The 18,707-nt window shown below is 39.3% G+C and overlaps 1 protein-coding gene across 1 annotated transcript in view; it reads left to right on the forward strand.

Annotated features, from left to right (window-relative positions):
• Positions 1-18,707, forward strand: part of ADGRV1 (adhesion G protein-coupled receptor V1) — a 3,979,741-nt gene that overhangs the window by 349,496 nt on the left and 3,611,538 nt on the right. Inside the window, exon 14 of the mRNA XM_044064182.1 lies at positions 13,126-13,306. Within this exon, the coding sequence (XP_043920117.1) occupies positions 13,126-13,306 (181 nt within the window). The remainder of the gene's footprint in view (positions 1-13,125; positions 13,307-18,707) is intronic.

Raw genomic sequence — 18,707 nt, forward strand, 5'->3', positions numbered from 1 at the left:
ACCCCACTATGAACCTGTGGAGCTATTACATGTCCTTTGTGCATGGTTACTGGAATAGCCCTTCCATTTAGATTAGCTGTCACGCTATTACAATGTCCCGTGACTACAGGCCATATGTATCCTGTTATTGTATACGCCAATCATGTTCTTGTTTGTCTGTCACATCTCTTCTGCTATTCTAGTATGGGAGTAATGTTTGTGTCCTTTGCAAGTGCACAGAGTGGATTACATTATTTATTTCATCATAACTGTTTATACATAAATTAATTACATACTACTCACATCACTATACAATACCTTTGTTATGCATCATATGCCTGTTCTCCTGTGTAGCATATCTGACATATCAATCTACTGTACTATACATTACACATGTTTTACATGGTATCCCATAATTCAAAGCATACTTGCACAGAGGGACCACCTTAGACATGTCATTGACGTTATATGCCTATACACATGCTTACTGTTATAGTATATCCACATATACTATCCCCTGCTATGGCACGTACTTATTTGACATACCCTGCCACTGACAGTGGGTCGTATGACATTGTTCTGTATAAAGCCGTCATGTTGCATCCCTTGTGGTGTCTGTGCTGTTTACCTTGTGGCCCACTGCTGGATGCACAACTTCTACAAGCATTAGTACGATCAGCAAGACATCACTACATAAATACCATTCCCCACTTTATGCATGGCGGACACTTTTAATTACTGCAAACCAGGCTATGCATACACTGACATAACTTAATACAGAACATACTATACATACAGTTAGTGTTCTATATACCTTGATATCGTTCCGGTATTTCGTCTCTATCTCGCTCTTCTGTATCACTCTTTAAACTGTTTTACGGTATGAGCATACAGTTTGCATATCTGGCAAGTCATCCTTATATACGTCAATACCTGCAACATGTGGTTTACTGCCACCAATTGGTGTGACTAATTATGTGCACTTCAGCTGTGCAGCTACTCCATTCACCAATTACGCAGCAACAGTGGGGTATAATTGAATTCTCCACTTGGGCATTGGCCATTTGCCCTGCCTTCGGGGAGACAGCCTGTATTGTGTTTTGTTGTGTGTAATTGCAACTGCTATGTGTAGAGCCAAGTGTATTTTGGAGTCATGTCCCCCGTGGATTGTGTGTGATGGCTTGAGTATGTGGTTCTACCTGTGACTGTACCTGTCATCCCACCCGTCTGATAACGGACTATTGCAAACACTTGTAACATCGCCATTTGTTCCGTTATACGATGGATACAAGTTTGCATGGCGCCTTTAAATGTGTCTCTCACAAGGTATGTTAACGGTTCAGCAGATGTAATTGACTAACTGGATGTTTGTGCTGTGATTACAGTCTGTATTGCTATTGTTTCCAGTGTGGGGGATGTAGGCGGGTGTACTTAGATTATAAGGTTTTGTGAGGCTTGCATTTCTACGTAGTCCATATATATATGTGTGTGTGGGCCTCTTCCCTAATTACAGTGCTATCACTTAATAGACTTCTGTTACGGGAATTTACTTTGGGCCATTGTTAATTGGTTTCTATATGGTATGCAGGTGAGATTGATACTTCCATATCTCCGGATGTATGGCGATATGTGCAGGGATATTTCTGAATGACCGCTATCCCGTGTATGTCTGTCCCAGATATTTGCAGTCATTGCAGTGGTGTTGGTGTCAGACCCTCTGTGATATGGCTTGCCACCTTTTCATATGGCCATAGTTGGACACTTGCAGGTCACACAGTGGTTTTTACAGGCTGACATATGGCCACGGTCAGTACACAGGATAGCACATACTTTTATCCTCATTACATACCAATTGTTCTTGGACCTTAACTACTTATCGGTTTGCATGTAACATTTCCATTTCTTACATACAGGCATGAGTATTTCCTGCAACTATTGCATAATATTTGGGACATACTAATGTCCTAAACTCTCGGACAGTTGCCCTTTGTAATGTTTCATGTCAGGACACACCTGCCCAGGGGGGGTGTCCCTCCCAATGTGGGACAGGTGTTTACCGCATGCCTACGGCTAGCTATACCCGCACCTACTGTAATCATCTACCTCCGAGTTGCCACCTACAGACACACGATGCGGACACACACACACACACACACACACACACACACTTTACAGTCACATGGAAACACACATGGCACCCTCAACACACACATACACAGGCTACATCACTCACAACCACAGTTGTACATGGTACCTACGTGGACCACACCGCTGGCAGCGGTGACTACATATCCTTACTATCGTCATATTGCTCACAGTTCTATTGTTCCAGTACTGTGTTCTTTCTGTCTTTCAGCCTCCTGGTTATGCGTGTCGGTGTGTGACACGTTCCATAGTTGGCGGTATCCTATTTATTTGTACCTCAAAGGTGTTTTGAATGTCGTTGACCAATCTATATATTTGCAGATGTCAGTGACCCCTTATATATCGACATATATCACACTATCGCCTTTTCTATCTGTATTATATATGTGTAGATATATATATATATATCTATGTGTATATATATATATATATATATATATATATATATATATATATATACATATATATATATATATATATATGTATACATATCTCAGACAGGGGTGGTGACAGGCACGCTACGCCTTTCATTGTGTGTTTGTCAGTGTATACTGTGTTTCCTAGACTCCGCATGTTTGTGTCTGTATCTGTCACATTACACACCTGCCATAGGTTAAGATTACCTCCCGTCCCACTTTGTGAGGGACAGTCCCTCTTTGTGCAGTTGTGTCCTGCAAAATATTTGTGAACATAGCAAATGTCCTGTGACTTTGGGACAAACATATTCCCTATAGTTTATGTAATAGTTGCATAAAACACTTATTATGTATCTGACCCACCTACATGTTACAGGACCCGGAACACGTACCTGCGACCATTACTAGAATAAGCTTTTTATCTATGCAAAACATTGACGTTCTGGTTTTCATACTGGCCGGGTGTATGTGTCGTCCTGCAGACATCTGGCGTATGTCCCACATTGGTCATTTGAACTGTGGCAACCCTACCGTACGTACATCTTGCCTAGCAATAGTGTTGGGTGATTGTATACATGAATGCCTGTTCCACTCCTGGCAGTGGTCATTTTACCCTTCAGAGCAGGCGCTATTTGTTCAGGGGTGACTAATGCTGGTTTCACCTGTTCTGTACATCATTGACCGTGATCTGTGCAGTGGTCGGTGAAGCTTAGCCCTGTTTCGTGCATGTCCGTATAGTCGTATTTAAACATTGCTTACCAGCTGTGGGCAATGCTTATTCCCGCTAACGTGTGCTACACATATTCTGATTACCTGCATCTGGACTGCATTACCCGTGCCGTCGGGATTACGTTATATCCCTTGCAGGACATGGGACCGGGAACATGCACGATAGTCACTGCATGTACCACTTGGACATCTGGTGGTTGTACACGTATTATGTCATTTTGTATGTGAATTACACTACAGCAGTTACTCCACACTATACTCACATGGATAACTCCGTTAGTTTACAAATTGATGAGTCCAGTTAATGGTATGTCCATGTGATGTTTACTGGCTGTACTCCGGCATTGGGTATGTATATCACAATTAGCTACACCCGATAATGTGCTACACCTTCATACGACCGTGGATGCAGCATGCTGGGGTGACGAATGCCCGTCATAGGTACATCCCCTGCCTTGACACAACATCCATGATTACATTTTGTGGAGCCCCTCAGTAACGCAGCGGGGAATCCGTGATGAGTGTGTGTAGGACAGTGCTTACACACATGTGCTCCCGTGATTGCCTCTGCTCCAGTAAGCGACAGTTACTTACTCGATGTTGTGGCGACGGGAGTCACTGTTTGCCCCGTTTGGTGTTTTGCCTCTGACAATTGGGCGTTTACCTACCGATGTACCTGAGAGCCTATAAACACAGCACCGACAGATGCTGATAGGTGCATCTACTGTTCAGGTGTTGACATTTCCGTGTTCCAATGGCTGTTGCATGTACAATGTTTGAGGGCTGCCTATGTAGGATTCCACAGTGGGCCACCTATACATCACAATTTACTGGTGGTCGTTTTTGTGTGCCAACCATGTTACTGTGTGTGCAGGTGGGGAGGGGTGTCAGTCCGTGGGAGCCTACACTGTCAAGGTATGTGCTATACGTTCCCTCTTTGCCAAGGCATAGGCATATTGGGCACGCCTCCGTCTGCCTACTGGGGCTGGCACAGTGTGTCCGTCATCTGCATCCCTCTGTGCCTGTGTTGGCCTTGGCAATTGCGGTGGGCTGTGAGGCCCTCCCCCATTTTGACCCTGCTGCAGCTGTTTCCGCAGGATCATATTATGTAGCATGGCACATACTATGAAGATGTGGGCACACGTGCCTGGAGAGTACTGCAAGGCTCCACCAGATGTGTCCAAGCACCAGAACCATGATTTCAGCATCCCGAACACACGCTCTATGATGATTCTGGTTTGTGCATGTGCCTCATTATGGCGTTCTTGCATCGGTGTGTGTGCATTTCTGATGGGGGTCATCATCCACGGCTCCAGTGCATAGCCAGCATCCCCCACAAGGTGGCCTTGTGGGATGTCCCCCCTGACAAATACCTGATACAGCTGTGAGGCATGCCAGATATGGGAGTCGTGGTAGCTTCCAGGGCTGCCAGCACACACATCCATGATAATGCCCTGGGCATTGCACATGACCTGGAAGTTGATTGAGTGGAATCCCTTGTGATTTATGTAGTGCCTACCATACTAACCGGGTGGTGACTTGATTTGTATGTGCATGCAGTCTATCGCACCCAGTACCTCCGGGTAGTTTGCCACACAGTGGAAGTGACACATATTGCTGGCCAACTCCTCCTGAGTTCGGGGGAAGTATATGTGCTCATTGGCATGTGGTAACATAACATCCAGGAAATGGTGTAGTACCCTGGATGCCGATGCCTGTGAGATCCCCATTATATCTCCAGATGGACTTTGAAAGGTACCTGTGGCTAGTATTCGCAAGCTTACACATACCTTCGTGTTCACTGGGATGGGTTCCCTTCTGTTGTTTCTGGTTCTCAGGCGTGGCTGGCACAGCTCTACTATTTGCTGTAAGATGTCCCTGTCCACCCTGTAATGCTCTACTATCTCCAGATCATGTAGTCCCTGGTAGGTTACCCTTGGTCTGAACACTCTTCTCCTCCTCCAAGGCCTACGGTGGTTGTCGGCATCATCCTCCACAACACCGTCGGTCTGTAACACATGCTGATGAATCACAGCTATGGCAGCTCCCAACATGTACATTTTAAATGTTCCCCGTCTGTTTAATAGTGCAGTGTTTGGGAATACACAGGTGTGTGTTGGGTGCTTTCACACTTTATACTGTTTTGCTGTGAACACTGATGATGTCATAGGGTGTGTATGTACGATCGTGGCTACAGGGTATCTTCTGTGTTTTATTAACGGAACCACTATTGTGCTGCCTTTGGTGTTGCATTACATTTGGATGCCGTGAATTACCTTCTGCCCTTCCGTTTACATTTGTGCATGTTACACCTACCATTTGCTGGCATGCATCCAGCAGCCTGCTTTCATTTGTACCTTCCTAGACCTGGCTTATCTTGCGTAATGTGTGCTATTGCCAGTCTACTGTGGGTTTGCTTTGCTCTGCTATGACAGTTCTCCTATCTTTGCATTCCAAGTCCTCCCCTCCTTTCTTTGCAATCCTATGCCTCCCCTGTCCTGTTTTGCAGGTTTCTGCATGCAGGCTTGTCTACTGCCATCGATTGGCCGCCGTGAGTTGATTGGTGTTAATTGCTCATTAGTACGCCAATTACCCTGCTTCTGCATTTCCTTCTTTTCTTCCCCTGTTTGTGCTATTGTTTGTGGCGCGTGCACCTGCTTACCGGGTTTCGGGCACGATTTCATCCCCGTACACATGCGCTTTCGGGCACCATGTGTGCTCTCAGCTAAACAGTTCTATACCTTCCTCCCCACCCCTGTTCTGCAGCTTTGCTTAGCAACGGCCAGGCCAGATTTGCATTGCTCCAATGTGCTTACTGATATGGTGGCACACCCCTCTGCTGATGTCATGTATCACCTCTGATACACTCCTCGGTGTTATAGCGCTGTGCCTTCAGGAACATCCTTAATTCGGCGGGACGTTTGCGATTCAGTATTACCTGCCTCATTTGCATGGCATTGACTACTAATTGATAGTTACAGCGCCGAACAGTGTCGCGGGCCCTTGGCAACCCTTGCACCTTGCTTGTGGTGTGCCATGCCTACCATTGCGTATTATGGTGCAAACCTGATTTGTTTTACATTGTGATTTTATGACTGGGATCTTTTACATTTACCTTGGTTTAACCTCATACCTGAATGACAGCGCAGTCATGAATGCAACACCCCCCCACCCATTATGTGGTACTAGAGTGTCAGCATTGAAAAATGAATCCAGTTACCTGGTGTGAGGATAGAACCCACAGTCTTCTGACCTTCCAGTACTAAAAGCAAGTGTGTTACCTGTTAGGTCAGTGACACAGTGACTTTTAATATTTATTGTTATGACTGTGATACAGTTTTATCCATAAGCTCCCAAATGCTCACCCTGTCCCTTTATACTGTAAAATAGTGCCAAAGATTGCCCTCTCCCTTTCTGATATTTAGATTCAAATATTTGGTAACATGACACCCTGACCCCATGTGCAAAATGGGAAAAAGGGGTTGAGGATGGATACTGAAATAATTGGATAAGTAAGATAATTTCACCACTCACCATAGATGTATAACATTTTAAGACTGGATTAATGATAAACTGTGACATCATCAACAGAAAAGGAGAGGGAAAACAGCACTAGCACATATGACAGAGTTGTGAAAAGGTACCTCCCAAGGGAATGAAACAAATACCCTGCTAGCCCGGTTTACCATGAAAACCCAGAACTGCCAAAAACATCAACTGACAAGAATGCACCCCTCTGTGCAAACAGTGAGGCTCTGTAAATAAAAAATGCAAATGCTTATTATTCTGCTAACATCTGGCCTTGCACAACAGTATTTGAAAAGAGGCAGAACAGAATGTTAATAAAAGCAAGCATTTGTCAATGCCAAATCTTAGCTTTTAGGTTATTAGTTATTTAGCATTAGAAGAAATCCTAGAAAGTGTTTTAATAGATATATATTGTTTCTCTTTCAATGCAAAATTTATTACATTGGAATCAGGAAACTTCTAAAGGAGGGAGAAAATAACAGATATATAATCAGAAACATAATTCACAGTATTTTAGAACAATTCCAGAAAGAACCACGTAACATTTTGGAATTTTTCCCCACTGGAAATGTGATATTATGTTTTGGATTTTTATCATGACTGAGAAAAAAAAAGACTGAAAAAATAAAACATGATTAACAGTATTCTATGAAAATAATTGTTAATATGAGATCTCCAAGCTATACCACTTTTACTTTCTTTGTCAGCATGCTGTAATGTTGTATTAAAAAAGATAGAACATATATTGTTAACACATAGTGCAGTTGGAGTGGAGCTATGATATAAAACAAGACAAAGAATGTCAAAATAACTATAGAAAGTAACATTTAATTCTGTACTTTTAAATTAAAAACATACTAGACACATATTTTAGCAAAATAGTTTGTCGTGCTGATAAGCCCTATTTGGAGATGCTCAATGGGGGACTGCAGCTATGACAAATTGCATTGTACTTTACACCAGTAGAGAAGTAACATAAACTATTTTAAAATAATTCTGAGAAGCATCACTTGGCGTTGTAGCAGTTGTCTAACTGTAGGTTTTATATTATACCTTTTATCAAGCAGGACACATATTTAAGCAACATAGCACTGTTATGTGCTATTAATAGCTTTACTGAAATACATGAATATTCTAAAAGTTCATCCCTATCCATAGTCATGTATAACCTGGATCTGTGGATGCAGAAATAGAACATTTACCCCAGGACTACGCCTACACTCTAATGGATAGAAGCAGCCCTAAAATGCTTTATCCTGTGCATGGATCCCTCAAATTATCTATGGTATGAATGATGATAATAATCAGGTAATCTCTTTAGAGGTAATATGAATTATTCACCCTGGGAAGAGTAAGGCCTATCTTTAACCAAATGGGATACATTAATTCAAGCAGAAAAAAGGGAACTTGTCTAAGCCTGAAAGGGCAGCTAGCCTAGTTCTTTTCTATGAACTTGACATTTTGCTCTGCTTGTTAAAACAAAGGCAAAACATCATACAGCATTTTAACAAGTGTAAAACAACAATTGGCACTGTATAACTGATCAGATAAAAAAAGTTACACACATTGTTAGCAACATAGCACAGCTGTGTACCTGCAACCCTACTCTGAGATACCATGTAGGGGAAATTGCCAACTGAAGCAGTGATAGTTTACTTTGCATTTTTTTGTGATGTGACAGTGATGTATTAATGTAATGTGCTATTTAAAATGAGTCCAGAAAGCAACAGTTGCCACGCTACTGTTTAGTAAAAAAATAGATGCACATTATTAGCAAGAAAGAAATTGGCAGCCACTTTCCTTTCAGCTTTCTTGTACAAACCACTGCTTCTTATTAATTTTTCTAATAAATGCAACAGAACTATATTGTACTACTGCTATATAGCTTAATTCTCAGACTCATTACAAATCCATTAGTGTTGTCATTCCAGCATTGAAAAATCTATTTGAAGTAGTTCCTACAACTCTGGGGCACTGCTACTTATTTAGCACAACTCTGTGGCACTGTCACTTATTTAGCACAACGCTGTGGCACTGTCACTTATTTAGCACAACTCTGTGGCATTGCTACTTATTTAGCACAACTCCATGGTGCTGCTACTTATTTAGCACAACTCTGTGGCACTGTCACTTATTTAGCACAACTCTGTGGCATTGCTACTTATTTAGCACAACTCCATGGCACTGCTACTTATTTAGCACAACTCCATGGTGCTGCTACTTATTTAGTACAACCCTGTGGCACTTTCACTTATTTAGCACAACTCTGTGGCACTGCTACTTATTTAGCACAACTCAATGGCAATGCTACTTATTTAGCACAACTCTGTGGCACCGTCACCTATTTAGCACGATTTTTGGCTTCAATATTACCAATCTCTGCTGAAAGATCTGTTTAAAGTTTTGATTATATTACACACTGCCTGCAGAAGGAGCTCCACTGGAAAAATGTATTGCTTGTGCATATGCAAGTCATCTCAAACAGAATCATAGACTAGATGCGGATGTACTTGTTTCCAAGAATCTTTATTTTACTCCTGTACATCCAGCAGTGAAATGGAAAACAAAGTATTCCTTATCCTGAAGAGTGAAATACTACACTTTGAAGTCCTGTTTTCTGCTTTCTGCAATAAACCAGACCATTACTCTACCTAGGTTAACATAGAACACTTAGGTGGGATAATGCTGAAAGTTGTGGAGCGCTGTAAAATATAGGTTGGAGCACCATCTGAAGATACCAGTACATATCCCTTTTCATTAAAATGCACGTTAAAGGGTTCATGCCCAAAACAACACTCATACACAGGACAATCAGCATACTAATCTATTATCAGGGGTCTAGGGGCATGCTGCCATCAGGCTTCCATATAATATTGATAAAAAATGGGTGAGGGAACTACTATACTCCTAATGTCTATCTTTCATCTTTTCATCCTCAACTAAGTAACCTGAGAAGCTGAGCAGCAGAAATGAAGAGAGAGACCATTGTCATTCAGCTAGGAGTTTGCAGCTGCTTCATAGTTGGAGATATGTACAGTTGTGGGGGCCTCATTGAAATGCCCTGAGAACCATAAGGCAAGTTCCAATTCTCCAATGAAAAAGGGTAAGAAACAGACATACTTTTTTAGGACCATCACTCATCATGAGTCCAATAAGTAACAACAGTGTAAAGGGCGGGGGGGCACTACTCTGTGGAAACACTGATGCAGGTAAAAGGTTGAAGTTCTGCCCTTAAACATTATGCTTCTAAACTTCTGGAAGTTTGCATGGAACAAGATAAAGGGTCTTTTTTCCTTATTAATGTGAGGACTTGTGCGGTGGGTAACAGTGCTGAAATTATTTATATGAACAACACAGCCATAACGTAGTTTTCCTACTGATATCCTTGCGCCTTTAGACCTGTAGATATTGACAGGGATTCATAAAGGTTATCACAAAGTGTAGACTACATGTACATTTACTGTAATCTTTCTGAGTGACTAGAAAGCACAAAAATGTGATAAGAATTTTATTGAATACATATCGTGTGCACTTAGTGTAGGCTTTATTGAATCTGGCCCAAAGTCTCATATTAGTTTAGCAACATTATTAACAAAAATAATAAATAAATAAAATAAACAAACATAAATATGGTAGCAGATTTTGCTTTATTGGCACTTTAAAGGCCTATTTTCCATACTGAGCTTCTTTTCACGGAACTGAAGCATTGGCATTCAATATGCACGTGGTTTTCTCACTGTGTCTTCTTTTCTGTGATTGCTATTAATCTCTGAAAGTGATATGGTTTCCTGGAGCACTTTCTTTATGTCTGTTTCACAGGCTATACCTAAACCTGGGGCAAGTGGCAGAAATACTGATGCTACACAATGGGATGGTCTCCCAATATCTACATTTTTCTTTAGTGTCTTACCGTTTTGTGTAGGTGCTCAAAATGTTGCATGATCTCCATCTGCAGTTATTAGTTCCTCTCAAAGTTGTCTTAATATTTTCAGATTCAACTATGTAGCATTGCATACTGTTATTATATTTTTATTTCTGGACTATGTGCTTCTTGTAAAATGGTTGCATATTCATGTCAGGAGTAGTATATTCTATTTAGCATAACTTCAGTGGAAACAGGCCTTTTTCTCACTAGACACTGTTCTAGGCAATTATATTGCATATTGCATTCCTTTTTTTGCAGAGAACCTAATACAGAAAGGTTGGCAAACCTCATTTTGTCTTTTTCCCCTGCAATGGATACTTGTCACGGTCCTAATAAATACACAAACACCCACAGACGTTTGACGACCTTTATTGTGATAAAATTGCTTAATAACATAACTTTATTGAAACATAAAAGACATAAAAGACATAAGGGCAGCGTTCCCGCTCACTCCTTGAATACAGTTAGCTAACGAAACAACAACAAAACTGTATCAAACATCAATCAAATCAACATACAAGCAGTGTCCCCGCTCACCCATACATGCAATAACTAAAGACAAAGGCAGCGTACCCGCTCACCTTGGATAAACAACAAAGGCAGCGTCCCCACTCACCTTAATTCCTCACAACTACCAATTTTCTATCCACAATCCTGTAGAGGGGGAACAGAAGAGGGTCAGGCCTGCGTAACAAACCTCAAACCAAAATCAATTGGGTCGGGCAGGGAGGACAACAAGACCACACCAAAATGTGCTTATTCACTCTAGATTTCTTTTCAAAAGCCCTTCAAGCCCTACCCCTCACACTACCTCATTTCTCTTCAAATCCCAACTCACTTAACCCTTTCCTAACTCTTCTCAGCCACCCAAATAACCTAGCACAGCTACCACCACCCAACAACCCCCCCATCCCACATTAAACAGTCCCGTGACAAATTTGTCTGTGCCAAACTTCACTTTTCTGGTTTCACTTTGTAGTATTAAGTTGTTGTATGAGTAAGAATGCCATCTGTATAACTGATTATTCATCAAAAAATTGCAATCTTTTATTTCACTCTTCACTTAGTTAGAAACTGTTTTTAAGAAATGCAGACAAAATGAAAATCTCATATTGTTGTCAATGTCTTCTTGCCAATCTTAAATCCCCTTTCAACACTTTGAAAAACCACTGGAAAATAATAGAAGGGAAACCACTGACAAAGACGTATGAAAGAATATAAAAACATAACATTGTCACACTAGTGACTTATACAACTTTAAATTAATTTAGAAATGATATTTCCTACCCTTGGTAGACTGACATGAGGAAAGTAATTGTACTAGCAGTGACAAATGGTGGTGATACACTGCTGAATACATGGATTACGTCTATATAGTACTACAATGCCTAGCAGTTAGGAATTCCAGGAAAGGCTTAATACTGTTTGCACCTCAGCTGATGAGTATATATTACTTCCTACATCATATTTGTGCTACTGGTCCTTAGGCATTACCATAACAGGTACAGACTGGATAAATGGTTAGTAGTGTTGCTTACAGCCATTTTGTATAACTGGAAATCTGCCTGACATTGAGTAAGTGAAGATTTCCTTATATATAAAAACAAACGCATGGAAGGTTTTAGGTTAGAGCGAGGTACTCAGAGAGATTATGATAACTTGTTGTTTTTGTTTTTACATTTATTGACATAAAGCAGGCATCTTGTTAAGCAACATTGTTTTTCAGGCCAAGTGTTGCTGTTACAAATGCAGTACAAGCAATATTTCTGTGGTTCAGTAAAATGTGTCTGTTTTGAAAATGAAATAGCCTTTCTCTTACTATGTTGCAATGTCTGCAAACATATAAACGGTTATTGTACATTGTGGCAATTGCAGAATATTGGATGCCAGTTTTTAAGTTTTTCAATAAAGATATCTATGTCTGTCTATCTATCTGTGTGTGTGTGTGTGTGTGTGTGTGTGTGTGTGTGTGTGTGTGTGTGTGTGTGTGTGTGTGTATGTATAATCTGTATCCTCAGTTGTTAAGACCTACAGAACTAAGGCAGTGTGTCAGAAAACAGAAAAAATGCTCTTCTTTTAAGCTACCCCACACATCTCCCATATGCAACACTCTGCATCCCATACCTCTAGATTTACTATCACTAAACAAGACTGTTGCATGATGAGAAAGTTAAATCCTCATTTTAGCAAATTTGGCCAAAATATGTGAGAAGCAGCATTTTTTAACCTGAAGATATCTTAAGTCATCCTTTGTTTGACTGGGAACTGATAATCATTTACTGCTTTTCAATAACAGCAACACTGAGGTAGCAGCATTTTCATTTTAATTAGCTGGATCAGATTTAATTCTGAGCAAAATAAATGATTTATGCTGTGCTTACAGTTGTAGTGTTTCCTTTACAGCTGAATGAACACTATGCTGTCTTACTGAGCACTCATGGACAACCAGCAAGCAAGTTAGGGACAGCTTCCCAGGTTAATGTTACCATTCTGAAGAATGATGACCCTCACGGTGTGATCCAGTTCATAAGAGATGGACTCCTGGAGACGATAAATGAAACCAAAGGCAACACAGTTTACAAAGGTACCATGCATGCTTGAAAATTGTTTGCAACTTAGTACTTTTTTAGTATATTACTGTTTTACTATGTCATTTACAAGAGATTCTAAAACTGTTTGGGCCAATTTTCTTATAGGATCTACAAAAAGTGCAGAATGAGTTCATTTATAACCTGCTAAGCTTAACACTTCTTCTAAGTAAACAGGAAAGAGGAGAGAAACTGATAGTTTTTAATTAATCTGATCATATGCAAATGTTATACTTCTGATCGTTTTTTGAATCAGTAGCTGTGTACATTTCCATTTTTTCCCTTATAGGTTACACACAGTTGTGTTCACCAAGCAGAAGTAAATGTTTGTTAAATAGCTTGACCTTACAATCTTTGTCCAGGTTTTAGTGCGACACTGAGACTTCATACCTTTTCTACAGCACAACACTCTGTCAGGTCTCCTGTTATACTTCTCACCCTTAACTTAGTACTGATAGATAATCTCTCACTGAAGACTGCGGTCCAAGACACCACTGAATACCATGTGTGGTGTTTAAACTCAGTAGACACATAAGGCACCGTCTGCTCAGTTTTCTCAGGAAACCCCCACAACTTTTTTTCCTGCTGTCTAAAAAATAGTACTCTTGCCAAAAGCTGAGAAACAGAAGCGTGAAAATGTCCTACCGTCCTAAACATGAGCAAGTAGTAGTGTTGTGTTTTCTGTTTTACTCCTGATTCATTCAGATGTTATCATTGTCTGTATGAAATAAATCAGAATACAGCATGAGCCAGTGTGTGATGACAAACCATTTTTATTAGGCCTGCTCCTAAAATACATTTTCATGAATGCCAACTAACTTCAAAGAACAATTACTGGTCTGTTAATTTGTTCCCTAACACTTCCTAGTACTGATATCCTTGCAGGCTAGATGTGAAAATGATTTATACTCAGAACAGCATACTATGTTACGTTCCTGACACTCACCCAGACATAAACAACTCTAAATTCAAATTCAGATACCTTAATGTCCTTGTTACCAGCACAGTTAAAAACAGATAAATTGTATATGCAAAAACAAAATACAGATAAAACAGGCAAAAAGAAACAAGAAATGTACTGGTAATGAAAACACAATAAATAGATGAATAAAATAATGATGTACTTAGTCAATACAGTATATGATACAGACAATAAATGATTTTTAAGGGCCCTGTTAATCCTGACAAGAGTGCAGCACTCCTTTCAACTGTTGTGGGAGGAGGTTCAATGGAGACTGATACTAAAAGACTGGATAATGGATGCCTCCTAATGCACTTGTGGCACCTTTATCAATCCCCATGGAAGAGGAGCAAAGGGACAAACAAAACAGTGGGAACCCAGTGCTTGTTAATCTATGGAAGTCTTACATCATCCACAGCTAAGTAAACAAAAGGAGAAATCAGAACTTTAAAAGATAGTATGAGCTCAAACATGTAACCATTGAAGATTCCACAGAACTTAAGTAACGTGAATGTATCCTGAAATGCCTGTAAGTTATTGAGCTACTGAATTCTGTACCAGCTGCAGGTAAACTCAAAGTTTGGAAGTCCCAGGAAGAGAGTTGAGTAAATAATACTTGCAAACATCAAGGCATGCACCACCCTTGAATGCTCTTCTGAACAAAAGAAGTACTTAATACGAGAGCTATTGTGAGGGTGAAAATAAGATGCTTTCATTATAGTTTACACTTGGTCTGTCAGTGTCAAGTTGTCATCAATAATCATACCAAGATTCACTATAGTTTATACCTGGTCTATAAGTGCCAGTCAGTTATCAATAATTACAAAAAGATCTTTAACTTTCTTTACAACTACAAACCTGTCACCATTACAAAGAATGGTAGGACTAGAATCAGACAATTGTAGTTCCTTAAGATAACATGAGGAGCCATGGCAGCAGTTCTGGTTGTGTTACACTTCAGTTGATTAGCAATCATCCACTCTGGGAGGATTTGAGTCACAGACACACAGACACACACACACACACACATATATATATATATATATATATATATATATTGATATAAATACATATATATACACACATATATATATATATATATATATATATATATATATATATATATATATATATATATATATATATATATACATACATACATATATATATATATATATATATATATATATATATATATATATATATATATATGGGTCTACTTTAATTCACTGAAATCTCATTTCTCTCAATGTAAGTACTGCTGAGCAAATAAAATGTATATGTCCTTTTCACAATGGTAGTGCGATCCTGGAGTTAGTATATAGAGTTGGAGTGGGGGGGTACAGCCCCCCACATTGGGTATGTGTGTGGCATATCCCCCCACCTGCTTTTGGCTTTATATTGTTAGCTTTCAGTGAAATGAGGTTCATAAATATAAAAGCTAAATAGGTGGGGGGCTATGTCACCTCCACACCAATGTGGGGGGCTGTGCCCCCACCCCCCCAACTATATATATATATATATATATATATATATATATATATATATATATATATATATATATATATATATATACTAACTCCAGGATCACACTATACTGGGGAAAAGGGCATATAAGTTTTATTTTCCCAACAGTACTTTCATTCAGTGAAATGTGATATAGTGAAATGAGTTTTCAGTTATTTGAGCTTTCAGCAATTTTTTGAGGGTGAATTGAAATTCAGTGAAATGAGTTTTCAAAGTAGACCCATATATATATATATATATATATATATATATATATATATATATATATATATATATCCTAACATTGGGGTGTGGGGGAATAGACCCCTCTTACTTAGCTTTTATATTTATGAATCTCATTTCACTGAAAGCTAACAACATAAAACCAAAAGTAGGTGGGGTCTATGCCACCCATACCCCCAAAGTGAGGGGCTGTGTCCCTCACCCCCGTAACTATTTATACTAACTCCAGAGTTTCACTGCAGTGGAAAAAGTGGCATATACACTTTATCTGCCCAACAGTACTTACATTCAATGAAATGTTATTCAGGGAAATGAGTTTTCAGTGATCTGAGCTTTTGGTGTGAGTGTTTTGAAATTCAGTGAAATGAGTTTTCAGTGAATCAAAGTAGACCTATATGTGTGTGTGTATATATATATATATATATATATATATATATATATATATATATATGGGTCTACTTCTAATGACGCCGACAGTGAAATCAGACCGACAAGGGAATGTGATAGTGAGGGATTTAGGAGTAGGGAGCGGACAGGTAAGTGTGCAATACTCAGGGATGTAGGGTTAGGTGTGTGATAGGTGAGTGTGCGGTGTGCTGAGAGCTTGGGGGTTTAGGGTGTGTATAATGAGGTTAAGGTAGAGGTTGGGGTAGGTGTGCTGTAGCAGTAGTGACTTGGGGTTTGGGGTGAGTAGTGGAGTTAGGTTAGGGCAGGGGTGCCAGTGTGCGTAGTGGTGGAGCTTGGGGTTCGGGGTGTGTAAGTGAGTTAGGGTTAGGGTGCAGGTAGGGAGAGTGTTATATATATATATATATATATATATATATATATATGTATATATATATATATGTATAGTGTCGGACCTTAGGGTTAGGGTTTGGGTTAGGGCTAGTGGATATGTGTTGTAGTGTACTGTATATATATATATATATATATATGTTATATATATATATATATCGGGTTTGTGTGTATGTCGGTTTTCTGGCGTATATGATTTCTGTGTATATCGTTATATATATTTAGATATATATATATATATATATATATATATATATATATATATATATATATATATGTGTATTTATACAAACATTTATATATATATATATATATATATATATATATATTTTTTAGACTCAGTAAATGAGTTACCCATTAGGTAAATGCATAGTACACTTTAATGACAATTGGACTCTAGACATTTTAAGTCTCAGTTTAAATACCTGCTAATCATTGATAAATTAAATGCATATAAACATATACAAACACAGAGCAAATGATAACAAGTTATTATTCATATGCACACATAGGAGAGTTTTATAAACATGGCAGAGGCTTGAAACTCCTCATGGGCAGTACAAATGGCACACATGATTCCAAAAATCTGACAGTCTGTAATGCTTCCAACATTTTAGTTTACATTTTAACCTTGATGGCATGGCCCTTGGAAGTCTATGGGGATCTTACCAATAATATCAGAGTTATAGATAACGCCATCTGTTTGACAGACATTTTATTGCAAGCATTCCAAAGGAAATGCTTTTATGTCTGGAGTACAAGAATGATATACAGGTGGAGTGGTACTGTCCATGATTTAATAAAAATGCTTAAAAACAAATAGATAATGCAGTTCATTAGCATGGAATATTTTTGAATAGCATTACCTGTTCTTGGAAATATGAAACATATTTGAAGCAACATTGGAGGGGGTCTCTGCCTTTACTCTAGAAAGCTTTGGCCTTGCCTTTTTCATTCTGGGAGAATGTGTCTTGCTGAGTGGCATCTGGGTAGCATAAGCATCATGGCAGAGACCTTCTTCAATGTTGCCCCAGTCTATTGGAATTCACCCCTTACTGTATGAAGTCAAGAAACATAATATATCATTTACTTAGCTTAATATGAAACAGTTTGTATGTAAAAGTAACAAGAAATGGCTTAGAATATGAGAAAAGGTGCTGTTATGTACAGTTAAGCATGGCATGATATAATGAACTCATGAATGAATTCTCATTCAAACATAATATATATATATATATATATATATAGAGAGAGAGAGAGAGAGAGAGACAGAGATAGGGAGAGGTTAGTTACTTTCAGGGAGAAATTTCGCACTTTGTGAGAGGAAGAAAAGTATTTCCACATTAAGAAATAAAATGTAATTCTTGGAGACATATCAAACTGTGAAACGGAAGGGGTACACAGTACTTTGTCGTTAGACTTGGCACTGTGGCAGGGTATCAGTGCTCGGTGGTAACTCCAAATTATTACAAAACATTTTAAAACAGTTTTACTGTATTCAAAAATAAAACAAAAACATCTGCAGTTCAAATAATTATAACAAATTAGTGATAATAAAGAAATGTGGGGAGAAGATAAGTAGTGGTAAGTGTAGTTTTAGTTGCATTGGTGCGGAGGTTTTTGGCTCTGTGAAGCATGCCTAGTTGTTGATGAGGTTTTCTATTGCAATTTTCTATATGGACTGCGCAATGGTGCAGCGGTTTGCATTGCAACCTCACAGCAAGAGGTTCTCTGGCTCAGTTCCTGACTGGGGTGCTCTCTGTGGAGTCTATATGTCCTCCATGCATTTATGTGGGTTTCCTCTAGGTGCTCTAGTTTCCTCCCACATTACAAAAATGTGTTTCTCCCTGGGCCTTCGCTGAAAACTGGCTCAGTCAGACTTTCCTGATAAA

The sequence above is a fragment of the Protopterus annectens genome, chromosome 2.part2 (assembly GCF_019279795.1).
Source record: "Protopterus annectens isolate FY-2018-M chromosome 2.part2, PAN1.0, whole genome shotgun sequence".
Classification (NCBI taxonomy): domain Eukaryota; kingdom Metazoa; phylum Chordata; order Ceratodontiformes; family Protopteridae; genus Protopterus; species Protopterus annectens.